This window comes from Rhinoderma darwinii, chromosome 1 (genome assembly GCF_050947455.1).
Source record: "Rhinoderma darwinii isolate aRhiDar2 chromosome 1, aRhiDar2.hap1, whole genome shotgun sequence".
Lineage (NCBI taxonomy): Eukaryota > Metazoa > Chordata > Amphibia > Anura > Rhinodermatidae > Rhinoderma > Rhinoderma darwinii.
Window position 1 is genome coordinate 89,763,910 of NC_134687.1, and position 18,718 is coordinate 89,782,627.

The 18,718-nt window shown below is 44.7% G+C and overlaps 1 protein-coding gene across 1 annotated transcript in view; it reads right to left on the reverse strand.

The window, feature by feature from the left end:
• SNX25 (sorting nexin 25) overlaps nucleotides 1-18,355 on the reverse strand; it is a 226,163-nt gene extending 207,808 nt beyond the window's left edge. Inside the window, exon 1 of the mRNA XM_075860184.1 lies at nucleotides 17,759-18,355. Coding sequence (XP_075716299.1) covers nucleotides 17,759-18,253 — 495 coding nt within the window. The 5' untranslated portion in view covers nucleotides 18,254-18,355. The remainder of the gene's footprint in view (nucleotides 1-17,758) is intronic.
• Between the last annotated feature and the right edge of the window lie 363 nt (nucleotides 18,356-18,718).

Genomic DNA, 18,718 nt, shown 5'->3' on the forward strand with positions numbered 1-18,718 from the left:
TTTTCCATGAAAACTCACACTTATATTTATCAAATGAGTTGCAAAAGGACTAGAAAATATAGTCAAGACATTGACAAGGTTAGAAATGATTTTTATTTCAAATAATAATTTTCTCCTTCAAACTTTGCTTTCGCCAAAGAATGCTCCATTTGCCGCAATTACAGCATTGCAGACCTTTGGCATTCTAGCTGTTAATTTGCTGAGGTAATCGGGAGAAATTTCACCCCATGCTTCTCGAAGCCCCTCCCACAAGTTGGATTGGCTTGATGGGCACTTCTTGCGTACCATACGGTCAAGCTGCTCCCACAACAGCTCTATGGGGTTGAGATCCGGTGACTGCGCTGGCCACTCAATTACAGATAGAATACCAGCTGCCTGCTTCTTCCCTAAATAGCTCTTGCATAATTTGGAGGTGTGCTTTGGGTCATTGTCCTATTGTAGGATGAAATTGGCTCCAATCAAGCGCTGTCCAGCATGGCGTTGCAAAATGGAGTGATAGCCTTTCTTATTCAAAATCCCTTTTACCTTGTACAAAACTCCCACTTTACCAGCACCAAAGCAACCCCAGACCATCACATTACCTCCACCATGCTTGACAGATGGCGTCAGGCACTCTTCCAGCATCTTTTCAGTTGTTCTGCATCTCACAAATGTTCTTCTGTGTGATCCAAACACCTCAAACTTCAATTCGTCTGTCCATGACACTTTTTTCCAATCTTCCTCTGTCCAATGTCTGTGTGCTTTTGGCCATATTAATCTTTTCCTTTTATTAGCCAGTCTCAGATATGGCTTTTTCTTTGCCACTCTGCCCTGAAGGCCAGCATCCCGGAGTCACCTCTTCACTGTAGACGTTGACACTGGCATTTTGCAGGAATAGCCTTCATTTCTAAGAACAAGAATAGACTGTCGAGTTTCACATGAAAGCTCTCTTTTTCTAGCCATTTTGAGAGTTTAATCGAACCCACAAATGTAATGCTCCAGATTCTCAACTAGCTCAAAGGAAGGTCAGTTTTATAACTCCTCTAAACAGCAAAACTGTTTACAGCGGTGCTAACATAATTGCACAAGGGTTTTCAAGTGTTTTCTAATCATCCATTAGCCTTCTAAAACAGTTAGCAAACACAATGTACCATTAGAACACTGGAGTGATGGTTGCTGTAAATGGGCCTCTATACACCTATGTAGATATTGCATTAAAAACCAGACGTTTACAGCTAGAATAGTCATTTAGCACATTAACAATGTATAGAGTGTATTTCTGATTAATTTAATGTTATCTTCATTGAAAAAACTGCTTTTCTTTCAAAAATAAGGAAATTTCTAAGTGACCCTAAACTTTTGAACGGTAGTGTATATAGACATATACACACGCATGTATATAGACACACACACACGCACGTATATAGACATATACACACACACACGCACGTATATAGACATATACACACACACACGCCCGTATATAGACATATACACACACACGCCCGTATATAGACATATACACACACACGCACGTATATAGACACACACGCACGTATATAGACATATACACACACGTATATAGACATATACACACACACGTATATACACACACACACACACACACACACATATATATATATATATATATATATAGTGAGACAGTGACAAGTAAAGTCATTGAGGGAAGGTACATTTCCCCTAGAATCCTGTCATATGCATCCTAGGCTCCAGGGAATGAGTAGTTCTTGCAATAGAAAGCTCTAGCTTTCCAATCTCGGCTTAAGGAAAAGCCGGAAAAAGGGCCTGGAGTTGGATTGGAGAAGAGCAGGGCGAGTTCCCCAATCCCTAGTCCATCTCGGTTTGTAGGACAAGGCTGCTGCTCAATTAGCTGCACCTGTAGCCTGTGTATAAAAAGGTGCAGACACAGCGTGTGTGAGTCTCACCCCTGACTCAGACAGGAGACTACTAAGGCTGGAGTAGCCTGTATGCTATGTGAGTAAAGACCTGTGTTACTTTGTGTCCAGTGCCTGGTAGGAAGGCACTCGGTATAGTTAGATAATATCTTGTTTAGTTAGTGCTCAGACGAGCAGGATTTATTTTGTATTTTGCCTTGTTGTACAAGAGGCTGTTTCTTTGACAAGAATAAAAACACAGGCAAAGCCCTGTTATGACTTTTAATGCACGGTGTCCCTGTCTCTGGCTACAAAGAAACCGCTGTACCAACCTCTCCTGATGCTAAACCCTCACATATGGTGGCCGATGCGGGCACGGTCTTAAAGAGACATACACCTATTTAAAAGGACTTTTGCTGCTCCAAGTGGAAAATCGTTGCTAGGGGCAACAACACAATTTTTTCTCCCCGAGAGTGCTTGGAAGTGTATGTCTTGGGTGAAGGTGGCAACAGGGCTAAAAGAGACTGTTAAAATGGATGAAATACTTAAACAGCTGATTCAGGCTAATATCAACTCGGGGAAGATAAGCACAGCTCTGCAAGAAGCCAGCGCAACTCAGCGAATGGTGCATGAGGTAGCCATGCGTGCACAGGCTGAAACCAATATTCTGCTGGGTGAAGCCCACAGACTGGCCTTAAAAGAACAGCAGCAAATTAATCGCTATTTGCAAGACCAAATTCAGGCCTCAGTGGAGAGGTCAGCGGGGCCTCATGGTTTGCGCCAAACCACTCGTGCAGCGGTACAGACATCTCTGCAGAAGAGTACATCCACCGACGACGTTGAGGCCTATCTCATGGTGTTTGAGCGAGTGGCAGAACGAGCGAAGTTACCTTCAGATCAGTGGGCAGCAGTGGTGGCACCTTTCCTAACCGGAGAGCCACAAAAGGCGTACTTTGATCTCAATGAGCAGGATGCCAAGGATTACTCCAAGCTGAAGGGTGAGATCCTTGCCCGTCTGGGTGTTAATATGAATGTGCGTGCTCGACGGGTGCACAACTGGACTTTCGTGGAATACCTACCTGAGCGATCACAAATGTATGATCTTGTCCATCTTGCAAGGAAATGGCTACAGCCAGAGGAATCAACCCCTGCGCAGATCGTGGAGAGAGTGGTGCTTGACAAATACATCCGCTCCTTACCACAGAAGGTTCAGCGTTGGGTCGGTCAAGGAGATCCTACAGATGTGGAACAGCTGGTGAACCTGATTGAAAGGTACAGAGCTACTCAGGATCTACTCCAAGAAGTACCGCCTGGATGTTCTAACCCCAGGAACAGCAAATCGTGCGGAGCACCCAGTAAGACTGTTCCATTTACTAGAGGGGTGAGAAATGTCTTTAAGGGTGGTGGCTCAGAAGGGGAGCAGACGGAGGGAAGAAATCCCAGAGAGACACTGAAGGCCAGACCAGGGTCTCAAGTTGGGGACCGGGGCCGCATACAGTGCTGGCGGTGTTATGGACCTGGGCATATTGCTGCCAATTGTCCCCTGACTACTGAGCCAATGGAGTGTGATGCAGCAAGGCGAATATCCTTGTTTGCACGTCCTGCTGAGACTGTTTACGAGACTGAGCAACAAATGTGTGTCGTAAAAGTGGAAGGGTGTACTGTGAGTGCCTTGCTGGATTCTGGGAGTCTGGTTACCCTGGTGCATGCCAGCCTGATAGACCCTGGAACATTCAGCGGACATAGTATAGGGGTCCTGTGCATACATGGGGACACTAAAGAATACCCCACCTTTTTGCTCACTCTAGAGACTTCCTGTGGAACCACTTGCCATGAAGTGGGTGTGGTCAAGTCCCTGATGCACAGTGTGATCCTGGGGAGAGGCTTCCCAGTGTTCTGGGACTTGTGGAGGAAGAAAGATGTAACCTCCACTGTAAATGTTAATGATGGTATTAATGTGTGCGCTGTGATTAGCCCAGAACCCTTTAACGAGGATGCTGAGGTGCCAGCAGTAGGGGTGACCACTGAGCCTGATAAATTTCCTCTGTCTGTTTTTGCTGGTGAAACAGATGAGCAGGAGGAAATTTCTGAGATACCAGAGTTAAATGTATCACGTAACAATTTTGGGACCGCTCAACTTAGCGATCCCACATTGGTAAAAGCCAGGGAAAATACTAAGGTATTAAATGGAGTGCCTCAACATCCAGGGGCTGATAAGGTGTTTCCAGACATGGCGGTTAACCAGGATTTGCTGTATCGGATAGATAACGTACGTGGGGAGGTTGTTGAACAGCTGGTGATACCCCAACCGTATCGTAGAATGGTGTTGGACCTGGCTCATAAACACGTGCTGGGTGGACATCTAGGTTGCAAAAAGACCAGAGAGCGTATCTTACAACGATTCTTCTGGCCGGGGGTATATACGGAAGTTCAGAGGTATTGCGAGTCCTGCCCGGAGTGTCAGATAACGGCTCCTATGCCACATTTTAGGAGTCCGCTGGTACCTTTGCCTATCATTGGGATCCCTTTTGAAAGAATTGCCATTGATCTGGTCGGCCCTTTAGTCAAATCCTCTAGAGGACATCAATATATCCTAGTGGTATTGGACTATGCCACACGCTACCCTGAGGCAGTCCCTTTGCGAAATTCCTCTTCAAAAGCCATTGCAAGAGAGTTGTTTTACATGTTTTCCCGTACTGGTTTACCTAAGGAAATCCTTACCGATCAGGGAACTCCCTTTATGTCCAAAATTACCAAGGAATTATGTAAACTGCTGAAAATTAAACACCTGCGTACCTCTATATATCACCCTCAAACTGATGGTCTTGTCGAAAGATTCAATAAGACATTAAAAGGCATGTTGAGGAGGGTGGTTAGTAAGGATGGGAAGGATTGGGACTGTCTTCTGCCCTATTTGATGTTTGCTGTACGTGAAGTTCCTCAATCATCCACAGGGTTTTCTCCTTTCGAACTTGTATACGGCAGACAACCCCGTGGTCTCCTGGACATAGCCAAGGAAACCTGGGAGCAAGAGTCCACACCTTATAGGAGTGTAATTGAGCATGTCACGTTGATGCAAGACCGAATCGCTGCGGTCATGCCGATAGTTAAGGAACACTTGGAGCAAGCTCAGGATGCTCAGAGCAGGGTGTATAACCGAACTGCTAAAGTTAGAAATTTTAACTCTGGTGATCGAGTGTTGGTCTTAGTGCCAACCGTAGAAAGCAAATTTCTTGCTAGATGGCAAGGGCCGTATGAGATCATTGAAAAGGTGGGTGATGTAAATTATAACGTTTACCAACCAGGTAAAAGGAAGACAGTGCAGTTATACCATGTAAACTTAATTAAGCCATGGAAAGAAAGAGAGACCCTCGTGGCAGTAAGGACCCCCTATAGTCCTAACCCAGATGTGTATGTGTCAGAATCCCTCGCAAAGCCACAGAAACAGGAGACAAAAGCGTTTGTGCAGAGAAACACAGACGTGTTTTCAGAACTGCCAGGACAGACCAGTATAATAAAACATGACATTGTGACCGAGCCTCAGGTTCGGGTCCACTTGAAACCCTACAGAGTCCCTGAAGCTCGTAGACAAGCCATATCTGAGGAGGACAAGAAAATGCTAGACCTTGGGATTATTGAAGAGTCAAAAAGTGAATGGTCAAGTCCCATTGTATTGATTTAGAAACCAGATGGGTCATTGCGTTTCTGTAACGATTTCCACAAGTTAAATGAGATGTCAAAGTTTGACGCATACCCAATGCCAAGAGTTGACGAGTTAATAGAGAGACTGGGCCATTGAAGGTATTTTTCAACACTTGATTTAACCAAAGGCTATTGGCAAGTACCCCTCACGGAGGGCGCCAAAGAAAAAACTGCGTTCATCCCCCCGGATGGTCTGTTTCAATATATTTGTTTACCATTTGGGCTACATGGGGCTCCAGCGACCTTTCAAAGGTTAATGGACATAGTCCTCAAACCCCATCGTCGGTATGCTTCGGCATATCTGGACGACATTATAATATTTAGTGATGACTGGGAAAGCCACTTACCAAAAGTACAAGCAGTACTAAACTCCCTCAGAGCCGCTGGGTTAACAGCAAACCCAAAGAAATGTTCCTTAGGCTTGGAGGAAGCACGGTATCTGGGGTACATAATTGGGAGAGGGGTGATAAAGCCACAGGTCAACAAAGTTGAAGCTATCCAAAACTGGCCCCAGCCCTCAACCAAAAAGCAGGTCAGAGCTTTTCTAGGAATTGTAGGTTATTACCGCAGGTTCATTCCAAACTTTGCCAGCACAGCAGCGCCCCTGACAGATCTTACCAAGGGAAGTAAGTCTGTCATGGTCAAGTGGGACACGAAGGCTGAAAGCACCTTTCAAGAGTTGAAACTGGCCCTGTGTAACCAACCAGTCTTAGTCACTCCTGACTTCAAACAGGAGTTTGTTGTCCAAACTGATGCTTCTGATGTGGGGCTCGGAGCAGTTCTGTCACAAGAGGTGGGTGGTGAGGAACATCCTGTGACCTATTTGAGCAGAAAACTTACCCCGGCTGAGAAAAACTATAGCATAGTTGAACGGGAGTGCTTGGCAATTAAGTGGGCACTTGAGTCCCTGAGATATTATTTATTGGGTCGTCGGTTTAGGTTGGTTACAGACCACTCTCCTCTTACGTGGATGTGTCAAGCTAAAGAGAGAAATGCAAGAGTTACACGGTGGTTTCTTACTTTGCAGAACTTCAAATATACTGTGGAACACAGAGCAGGAAAACTGCAAGGCAATGCTGACGCTTTGTCTAGGACACACTGCCTTGTAGCTAAATGTGTCCGATCCCACGGGCTCGAACAGAGGAAGAGGGTATGTGAGACAGTGACAGGTAAAGTCATTGAGGGAAGGTACATTTCCCCTAGAATCCTGTCATATGTATCCTAGGCTCCAGGGAATGAGTAGTTCTTGCAATAGAAAGCTCTAGCTTTCCAATCTCGGCTTAAGGAAAAGCCGGAAAAAGGGCCTGGAGTTGGATTGGAGAAGAGCAGGGCGGGTTCCCCAATCAATAGTCCATCTCGGTTTGTAGGACAAGGCTGCTGCTCAATTAGCTGCACCTGTAGCCTGTGTATAAAAAGGTGCAGACACAGTGTGTGTGAGTCTCACCCCTGACTCAGACAGGAGACTACTAAGGCTGGAGTAGCCTGTATGCTATGTGAGTAAAGACCTGTGTTACTTTGTGTCCAGTGCCTGGTAGGAAGGCACTCGGTATAGTTAGATAATATCTTGTTTAGTTAGTGCTCAGACGGGCAGGATTTATTTTGTATTTTGCCTTGTTGTACAAGAGGCTGTTTCTTTGACAAGAATAAAAACACAGGCAAAGCCCTGTTATGACTTTTAATGCACGGTGTCCCTGTCTCTGGCTACAAAGAAACCGCTACCAACCTCTCCTGATGCTAAACCCTCACAATATATACACACACAAATATATACACACATATATATATATACACATACACAAACAGTTGAATGACTTTTTATGAATTATGCTGGCCATACATTAGGCCAGGAAAAAATCCCACTCAAGAGCTAGATGCCAGGTTGAAAGATTAAGAGCAAGAAAATACTTTGTTCTCAGCGGTCAAAATCCTGCATGTTTATTGAAATCCTACATACAATGATTTACTTACAATTATTTTACATACCAAGACCGATAAAGCATCCTGTGGATTTTCCTGCCTTTCTACACTGTGTAAGTGACCCCATTAAGAGTGCTAGTAAACGGCTCCCACAAATCGTGCCAAAGACATGTCCCCATAAACTGCCAGCAGAGTCCCCCTGGTAAGTAGTGGCAGCACAGTGCATGCACTCTTATTTACTGTAAATTGGTGTAAAATTCCCAGCCATACACATTAAAGTCGGGGGACCTTGACTAATTGGGCCGATGGAATCATTAGGACATTATGTATGACCGACAGCAGACCCGAGATAAAGAATTACATAAAATAAACATGTTCATGAGAGGGTCAGGAGAGCTATCAGCTATCTAAGGTGTACGGCCAGCTTTAGTAAGGATATCTGGCAGGAAAAATAATGTAAATCATAGATCGTACAATGAAGTGGATTTGCAATGTGGCCAGTAGTCGATAATGGCCAATAATGTTGTAATTCTGGAAAATGCAAAAAATTAAGAAATAGGAGCCAGAGCTATAAGTAAATGGTCAGCGGAGTATAAATTACATCAAAAACACAAATCTTTACATACAAGGGTATATAAGTGATGCACCAGCTAAAGAAGACAAAAATAGAAGCCCTTGCACATGATATACTGTTCTAGAAGCCACTGATGCATATGGAACAATGCGTTTGAGAAAAGGAGCACCTTTAATACCCCCCCCCCCCCGGAATCAGAATAGGGGGGTGGTGTACTCTACCTACGAGGCCTTTGCTTTGAGTCTGGTTAGAAACAACCCAGTACCAGCAGAACCCACGTCCCACAGCACTGCTCGCAACGGAGACCAGGCATGCAAAGAAACTTTAGCAAAATGATGCCCCCTTTTAATGTTCTATCTGAAGACAGAGCATACCAAGGAGGTCTTACATGTACCAGCCCTCTATTACATCTGCCTGGCAAGAAGGGCTCACCCGCCCATACCAGCACAATGCACGTGTGACGTCCAGATCACCGTGTCAAGTACGACCCACCGAGCGCTTGCACCACACACAAACGTCAAGAAAGTTTGTACATTTTCCACTGAAAAAAGTTGTCAACTCCTGTCTATTAGGGCATATGGACCTCACAGCAGTTGGGGTACCCTGCTTGTTAACCCCCTCTCTGGCGGACATGGCGCATCCTTGCTTTACATTTGAATAGCCGGACGCTGCTTCCTCCTGCGATAACAGCTGGGGGTGAGAAGCCAGACTCCCAGTGATCAGCTACACTTCCCTTTTTTATTTTTTTTCAAAGAAGCCTGGTTGTCTTCATAAGATCTACACTTTAACCCTTTCACTGCTAGGACGTTTTGGCCATTTTGCACCACTGGTAGCCAGGACAATTTTCACACTTGACATGATTAAACAAAACTTGAATGTCAAAATAAAGAATCATACTAAACCCCCATAACTATATATACATATTTTTTTAAAAGCAGACACTTCGCACCAGCACCGTCATGCAACCATGTGTCAGTGAAATTTAAAAAAAAACAAAAACACATAGATCGATACAGATGTAGCAAAGTTTTTCTTGACTAAATTGCTGCAACGGGATCTCACACGACAAAAGCCATTTAAAAAGTAAAATGTGTATTTTACGCTATAAAAGTCAATATAAAGATTGCTACATCTGTACAAATGTATATTTGTGGCTAAAATGGTGACCCAAGCAGAAAATTAGATGCACCACACATAAAAAATAAATAAAAATAAAAGTTCAGAATTCATACATATCAATTATGCCTGTGTCTACATATCTTCCTAAAATCACCAGAATAGAAAAAAAAAAAAAAAGACCACAAATCTGATTTGAAGCTGAAACATTTTTTGAAAATAAAACTACCTATAAAATACAGGGATTACAACCTTAAGGCTGGGTTCACACAACCTATTTTCAGGCGTATTATACCTCGATTTACGCCTGAAAATAGGGCTACAATACGTCGGCAAACATCTGCCCATTCATTTGAATGGGTTTGCCGACGTACTGTGCAGACGACCTGTCATTTACTCGTCGTCGTTTGACAGCTGTCAAACGACGACGCGTAAGATGACTGCCTCGGCAAAGAAGTGCAGGACACTTCTTTGGACGTAATTTGAGCCGTTTTTCATGGAATTCAATGAAGAACAGCTCAAATTTACGGCCGTCAAAGACGCCTCGCAAAATGCGAGTACGAGCAATTACGTCTGAAATGATGGAGCGGTTTTCTCCTGAAAACAGTCTGTAATTTCAGACGTAAAAGGCAGCTATCGTGTGCACATACCCTAAAAATGAGAGTACCCCCAGACCCCGTTTCCTGAAAGCAGACAACCTGATGATTGCGCAACGGACGTGACATACTGTTGGCAGCCATGTCCACCCTCACGTAACTGTGACGAACATATAATTCACACAAAAAAAATACATTATGCCATACTTTGCGACTAAAACGCACATACAAGCAGAGGCTTACACACAATACAACGTAAAATAAAAAGAGACCAAGGTGTGCAAAATGTATATATACACACCACATCTACATAAGAGCCGGTGCTCTCAAAAACACTACGGAGGTCATGCAATATTTGGCCTACATCCACAAATGAGGTAAAAATATACACTGCGCACAGCAAACCACTACTATGCAACCAAGAACTACATTTTTTGAGAGCGCACAGCATACCACGTATAAAAATACAACTTATAATTTATACACACAACAACCAACTTTGTATCAAACAGTGATTATAAGCAACAATTGCATGAAAATGTTACTTTGTGACTACAATGCGTATTCAAGCAAAACCCTTATGCAAAAAAAAAAAAATAGATACCTCACATATCTACAGTCACAGGTACGCGTGTTAAACACCAAAACCACAGGAATGCACCAAACTATTTTTGCATGCAAATTAAATTGGGGAATTTATAGGGACATAATTGTACATCTTCCTATATAAACTCTAAGGCCGTGTTCACACGTCGCGGTCATGTGGAGTCCTTCATATTCATGAACTGCGGCTCGTCCCGCCAACCATGCTCACCGCCACTGATTGGCAGCTTTTCCCCTATGCACAGTACAGGGAGAAAGCGATCAGTCAATCAGAGCCCGGTGGGCGGGGCTAGCTGCAGCTCATGAATACGGGCGGCATGAGGAAAAAATGATTGTTATAAAAACGACTGATCATTGACATGTGAGTGATACAGCGTTGGAATCAGGGTCTCTGGCGCTAGTTTATGCTGACCCCCCCCCCCCCCCAGATAAGTAAGAATAAACCTGGTGACAGATTCCCTTTAATAAGCATCCACTTAACAGTTTAACATCAAAGTACACAAATTCTTACGCAACAAAACTACGTAAAGATAGAGAAAATGAATAGCAATCTGTCAACTGAATAATACAAATAGAATCGCAACATTTCCATATTGGATACAAGAGTCTTTATAACAATACCTATAATTCCTGCTGTGTCACTCAGACATTATATATTTCAGTAGAATCCGCCAAGAATCTGATGTTTATGGCATTTCCACAGGACCACCACCTATTGGGAAAAGGGTCCTGTGCTTGCTCAGCTATTCCCGTAACTACAATGGACTTTAATGGAGAGAGCTGTTCACACACACATGGCCAACCCGCTGTTCAGTCTGTGCCTCGGATGGCAAAAAGGGGGGTCAGGGTTCCCCTGGTAACTGTCAGAAGGGGGCCCCCTGTCTATCAGACATTCACAGCAAATTCTCTGAATACGCCACAAATATGTCTAGAACAGATGACCTTGATTTGCATGGGGACAGTTGGAATATGTAAAGCAATTCCTTTTCTATCCATTCATTTATTTCTTTTACATGGAAACAAATTGGAAGTGGAATTGTGGGAAAGTTGAGAAATATATAAACAAAGGATTATAAAAAGTCCTTACGGGTAAACTAATAGGTGGGGAAAAAAAAATAAGAAATGGATACAAAATTTTTTTTTTTTTCTATTCACCAGAATAAGATAATAAAAAGAAACGCAAGAGAGAAACAAGTATTTTATGCCTCTGGTCCTGAAAATCCCATTTCTAGACTAATCATTTGAGATGCTTCTTCACAGCACATCTGATCAACGCGATCATGTGAGCAGCAGTGTCAGACGCACAGAACTTCACAGCAATGCTTCCCTTGTTCTATGTAACGCACCATTACTAATCCCAGGAACCAGGTGACTCCGCTCCAGAACGAGCATCAATCACATACACACCTTCCCTCGCTCTCCAACACATCCCACCGGGACCTGGATCTCAATACCGCTCTATGGAATAGAATATTCTACACTTTCAATACGCAGAATGTATTTTAGGAGACAAGTCGGAAGGGCAAGTGTAGGTAATCCTAAATTCCCTGAAGGTTATCGGAATACATAGCAGCTAAAAAGGATTAAAGAGGGGTTGTCCAGACATGAGAAATTGAATGGGAGACGGCTGTATTACAGTGAAGCACCAGTACAAGTGTGAGGGTATGTGCACACACACTAATTACGTCCGTAATTGACGGACGTATTTCGGCCGCAAGTACCGGACCGAACACAGTGCAGGGAGCCGGGCTCCTAGCATCATACTTATGTACGATGCTAGGAGTCCCTGCCTCTCTGTGGAACTACTGTCCCGTACTGAAAACATGATTACAGTACGGGACAGTTGTCCTGCAGAGAGGCAGGGACTCCTAGCATCGTACATAACTATGATGCTAGGAGCCCGGCTCCCTGCACTGTGTTCGGTCCGGTACTTGCGGCCGAAATACGTCCGTCAATTACGGACGTAATTAGTGTGTGTGTGCACATACCCTCACAGTACCAGCAGATAAAGAGTAAGGGGAAGCAACGCGCCGCAGACCCCTCAAAACAGCGGATAGACGGGGTGCCGGGAGCCGTACCCCACCCATCAAATATTGGTGGCCTATATTAAGGCTAGGCCATTACTTTCTTATGACCAGACAACCCCTATAAATATAGACTTCCCATAGCAGATTTGCAGTGGTATCAAATAATATCGTTTTAGTAACGTTTCCTAGAAGTGTTACTTTAAAAGACAACACAATCATAAAAACCACAAGTCAAAGGCTGTACATCTACATTCATTGTCCGCCTGGATGTGGCGGGTGGCATTTGCTTCACCAGACGGGACGGTGTTGAGGGACCCCATCTTGACGTAGGTCCAGTAATGGGACCCGAACCTGGCATATCCCTTTCAGCTGTAACTTCAATTCTGAGCCAGATAAATAATGCAATGTATTTATAGCTTTTCATATAACATTTAGGTAAAATTATTCTGATAGGAGAATATACCCTGATAACAGAAGATTATTAGGCGGTCTCTACAGCAACGTCTATTTATTTCCTTACGAGGGTTTTGCTTTTCTGCATATATTACCCATGTTGGGCTTTATACACAGCGCTCATTATGGACATGGAGGTCGGCCATCAGTTAATTGTCGAAAGATTGCTAGCCTTGACTCTGCTTCCATCAAAGCATCATATACATGCTGACCTCACGCAATGCTGTTCCTATAGGTTATTAGCACGCAGCTAGCATACAGGTTTATACAACATAGGGTTACAGATGCCAATTGGTGAGGGCACAAGCAGAAAAGCAATTTACAACATTTAAAGCAACTTATCAAGACATGGCCTTATAGTCAGAAAAGGTCTCATGTGCAACACAGTGAGACATTTTTGTTCATATCTGATACAACTCGGACACATCTGCTTCATTTCCTATGGCTAAAGGCCTTTTTACACGGACCAACGATCAGGAACGAGCGTTCGTACAAACGCTCGTTCCTGATCTTTGCTCTGCGTAAGCAGGGCAGCGATCAGCCGATAAAAGAGCAAATACTCATTCATCTGATCATTTTTCCAGGCGTTTTTCCCATAGGCTTCTTCATAGGACTTAATAAACGCCATAAAAAAAAAAAACGCACGTACAAAAGTGGCACTAAGTAAAAAAAAACACCACAAAAACCATCATAAAAAACACGTTACATTTAAAAATCGGTAGCGTTTTAGAACAGTTTTTTTTTAATAGTTTAAATTGCCAGAATGGAAACCCAGTATAAACACATCAATGGTAATTATATCCAGGGTATAAGGGCATACCAAGAGAGACGGAGAAATGCCCAGGCTGTAAGTCAGAGCCAAGAGGGGGGGGGAAACAGCAAATAAGTGAGATTTCAAGTACTCTTATCTACACACTGCAGAATTTTTCCGCACAAAAATTGAGCATGTTCCGCTTGAGAAACGTTAACGTTTTTAGAAGCATTTTTTGATGAAGTTTAAATTGCCAGAAAAAAAATCTGCATATGCGGCCTGAAAAACGGTTGCTTCTGAGCAGCACGACTCCCTGTGTAAAAAGGGGGGGGGATGTGCTGCCGATAAGAAGCAAAATATAGGACGAATGTTCATATTAACAATTGTTCGTTCCCATCCATTTGAATGGAGCAAATGAGCGCAAATTGAAATGCAGTATTGTCGATCTGGGCTCGTTTTACGGGAAGAACGTCTGCCCGTGTGAAAGCATCTTAGTCCAGCTATACTAGAGTGCATGTCCTAGTACCAATAATATGCGGGAATATGTATCAGCTAGAAGGGATATATGGTTCTACATGACATCACATGGCACGAGCCTCCTGGAGGGAGACCTATATCTGCCCCCAAACAAGACAATGTTATATAAGGGTCAGTTCACACGACGGATTTTGCGTGGCAGGTCCCGCCGAAAAATCCGCCCTCTGAATTATTCCTGCCGTCGGCAGGAAGATTTATCCTCCCATTGGCTTCAATGGGAGGTTTGGGTGGAAACTGCCCGAAGAACTGGCAGAACGCTTCTTTTTCCCGCTAGCTGAAAAAAAATAAAAAAAATAAAATAATCAGCTAGCGGGAAAAAGAAGCGTCCGACTCCCATTGAAACAAATGGGAGGTGGAATTTTGAGGCAGAATCGTGTCAACAGGGCCTAAAGGTGAGGGTATGTTCACACGGCCTATTTACGGACGTAATTCGGGTGTTTTTGCCCCGAATTACGTCTGAAAATAGCGCCTCAATAGCGCTGACAAACATCTGCCCATTGAAAGCAATGGGCAGACGTTTGTCTGTTCACACGAGGCGTAATTTACGCGCCGCTGTCAAAAGACGGCGCGTAAATAGACGCCCGCGTCAAAGAAGTGACCTGTCACTTCTTTGGCCGTAATTGGAGCCGTTATTCATTGACTCCAATGAATAGCAGCGCTAATTACGGCCGTAATGGACGCGGCGTTCAAGCGCCTGCACATGCCGGTACGGCTGAAATTACGGGGATGTTTTCAGGCTGAAACATCCCCGTAATTTCAGCCGTAACGGACGCCCTCGTGTGAACATACCCTAATTGTTTTGATATTGTATGATCACATATATTGATCCAACTTAACAATGTAACTTAATAATAAAGATTCAATGCTCATCTAGGGACCCCCAGCTGCAGGGGTGGCATGGTTGATGACATTGATACATAGGGTACGTTCACACGTAGCAGATTTGTTGCAGAAGATTCTGAGAGAGAAGAAAAAAGCCTTCCATAAATCTGAAAGGGTTCTTTTCTGCCTCATGTGTGTTATTTTACAAACCTCATTCGGATGTATGGGACAGATTGCAGTTGCAGAAATTTCTGCAAAGGAAATCTGCCACATGTGAACATACCCTTACAGGGTCTCTATGAATGAATGCAGCTTGTATGGACAATCCGGCAGCGAGGGCACATAATCCCTACAGTAATGTAGAGAAAACTTTTATCACAAATAAACAAAATCCTTCAAAACATTCTAAAAAATAAATAAATATATGAGTATAGTCAGGACAATTTTAACCGAAGTCCAAAAACTACCCATCTGAAATAGATTGACCCCTACTGTACAAGATCATATGTTCAAACATACAATGCCAAAATACCACTGACCTCCATTGTCTTCATCATCCCAATACTCTCCACTTAGAACTGTAAAACAGTCCCTAGAGTTTGAGGCACATCACTAAAATCTGTCCGTACTACCTCGCCCTACAATGTGGATGTATCATCGTATGTTGAGAAGTTCTATAATTGGGATTGATGTTAGTGCCCTCTTCAAATACATTACATTTTATTGGGACCCTGGCATCTCGTAATTATTAGGAGACCGCCTAAAAGGGACTCGTGCCACACGCTGCACTGGGGACTTAAAGTGGTATTCCGGTTACTTTAAATTGGACCTATGTCCTACACCTTGACTAAATATAAGGGTATGTGCACACGATGAGGGGCTTTTACGTCTGAAAAGACAGACTGTTTTCAGGAGAAAACAGCTGCGTCGTTTCAGACGTAAACGCTGCTCCTCGTATTATGCGAGGCGTCTTTGACGTTCGTAAATCTAAGAACGGCTCAAATTACGTTGCAAAGAAGTGTCCTGCACTTCTTTGCCGAGGAAGTCAATTTACGCATCGTAGTTTGACAGCTGTCAAACGACGACGCGTAAATGACAGGTCGTCGGCAAACCCATTCAAATGAATGGGCAGATGTTTGCCGACGTATTGGAGCCCTATTTTCAGGCGTAAAACGAGGCATAATACGCCTCGTTTACGTCTGAAAATAGGTCGTGTGAACCCAGCCTAAAAGTCTCTAATTAGCTGTAATAACCCATTTTGCATCGCTCGGTCCGTATAAAATAACTTTACAGTACTTTTCCTGTATTTTGTTCTCCGTCCCTAATAGCTACGACCTGTAGTCTCTGGTCGTACATGCGCATTGCGTTCATCTATATTCCCGACGTAGTAGTACAATCGAGATTTAGGTCACGAGACGCTCTCCTTCTGACCAATGACGGAGCAGACAGACATATGTGCGACGGGATATGATGGGATATGATGGGATATGATGGGATATGATGGGATATGATGGGATATGATGGGATATGATGGGATATGATGGGATATGATGGGATATGATGGGATATGATGGGATATGATGGGATATGATGGGAAGGAGGTCGCGTGATAACAGCGGCGGCGGCGCCATGTTAGTTCATTAGGAAAAATCATCGCTGCTGGAACAGTTGGAGAGGCAAATAAGATACGGAGGAATAGCAGCGCAGCCACACATTAGATTAGAGTTTTCTCAGGACGCAGTCCTTTATTGCCGTCGTGTCATGCACACTGGGGCACATGTATAAAAAGGAAAAATTGCCCAGAAAGTGCCGTAACATGTAATTACAAATAGGACGCACGTGACTCGTTCCATGTTAATAAAAGGCACGCCATACACGGGTTCTGTGACACGTCCAAAAGATTTTTTTAAACGGATGCACCAAAAGGCGAAAACAAACAATTTAAAAACGTTGTACGAAATGTAAAGACTTGACAAATGTGCACTATTGAGCGGCATCCATTGTGTCACTTCACGCATTCATATAGGACAGGGTGGCATCATCTAAGGCGATCGTTTCTTTTCGGCATGGTACAGAAACCGATGACAGAACTGATCCCATTCTTTCCTATCAGAGCAGTTCTGGCATCGGTTGCTTCTGTTTTAACGCCAGATGTCCACCATCACCAGACAGAGGAACATGGCGCGCAGGGCTATGGATGATGGAGCGGTGCACAAAAACATCATCACTTGTGTACGGCTCTGGCCGAATGCAGCGGATATATGTGAACACAACCTTAGAAAACTTGTATCTAATCACAATTTGTTTTTAGCAAGAGACATGGGGGCAATGGCTGCGGTAAGTTGCCCCTACGTCTGCCACTGCAGCCACGGTCCTGCCAGGAGGCGGCTGTGGACATTTTCATAGGAGAATTATTTCTATCTACAATGTGATCAGGTGAAATTGTAGGAGTCTGATCTTTGCTGATATCTATGACATGTATGTGGTCATGTGACCAGTCCTGAATGGGGGACGCGCAATATACACAGCCGGATCTGGTAAGAAACGGTTCCTAGAGCTTTATACATAGAACATACCACTCGTGAGCTCATGATAAAACACCTGAGACTATAAGGACAATGTGTATGACCAGCTGTATGGTAAAGTAGTGCCCATCATGCTGAGATAAATCACTGCCAGCTCCAGGATTACCGGCACTGCAGAATTGTAGGTCAATCCCTTCCTGTGTGGTAACACTGCCCAGAGTATCATGCCATGTGATGGTGTGCGCAGCCGGCAGGTCTCACCTGTGTCGGGGTCCTGGCTCGTGTAAAGTCCGGGGGAGCAGCCTGGCGGCCGGAGCAGTGCAGGGCACAGAGTGACCCCAGGAGCAGAGCGCACAGTGCAGCCCCCAGGTACACCGCGCAGCGAAGCAACAGGACCGTAGGGCACAGCTCCCCTGCAGCGCCCCCTCCTGGCTGCCCAGATTCTTGCCCCAGGTGTATTAGTGACAGGAGCAGCAGCCCGAACACTGCGGTCAGCATGAGCCGGGAGGACGAGGAGCCGCGGGAGGCTGCGCTCTGCTGATCCGGGTACACATCTCCAACATCCGGGGGACATCGCTTCCATGGAGCCTCCTCGGTACAGCAGTGTGGCCCGAGGATGAGCGGGGTACACGGAGAAGCGATGCTCGGGGCTCCTCTCTTCTTGTAGATGGCATGATTCACAGTTCCGGAGTCCGGGTCATTGCCGTGTTCCTGTGCCCCACCGCCGGCTGTGCCATGCCTCCCATGTAGATTCATAGCGCTCCAGCATCCCCAGCCGCAGCGAGGCTGCTCATCTCTCCCCGGGCCGGCTGCTCTCTCCTCCGCGTACTCTCTGTGTTTCTAGTCTCCTCCCTAATTCCCGTGTCTGTCAGCCGCACTTCTCTCTCGCCCCGCCCACTCCTCAGTGAGGCGGAGTCAGGACGGTGCCCGCTGTCAGCAGCGTGTAATGCAGCGGTGACAACCTGTGGCGCTCCATCTGTGGGGAAGCCGTACATTGTCAGCTACTGTCCGGGCATGCTGAGAGTTATAGTTCTACACTAGCTGGAAAGGAATAAGTTACAGATCACTGCAGGGCTGTTTTAACCCATTGGTGGGCTCATGCAAATATGTCATGAGTGGGCCCGGTCCTTTCCTGCAAGAGGTAAAATAATGCCACCATAATGCCCCTTGCACGGTATAATGCCCTCCACACAGTATATAGTGCCTTCCCACACACAGTAT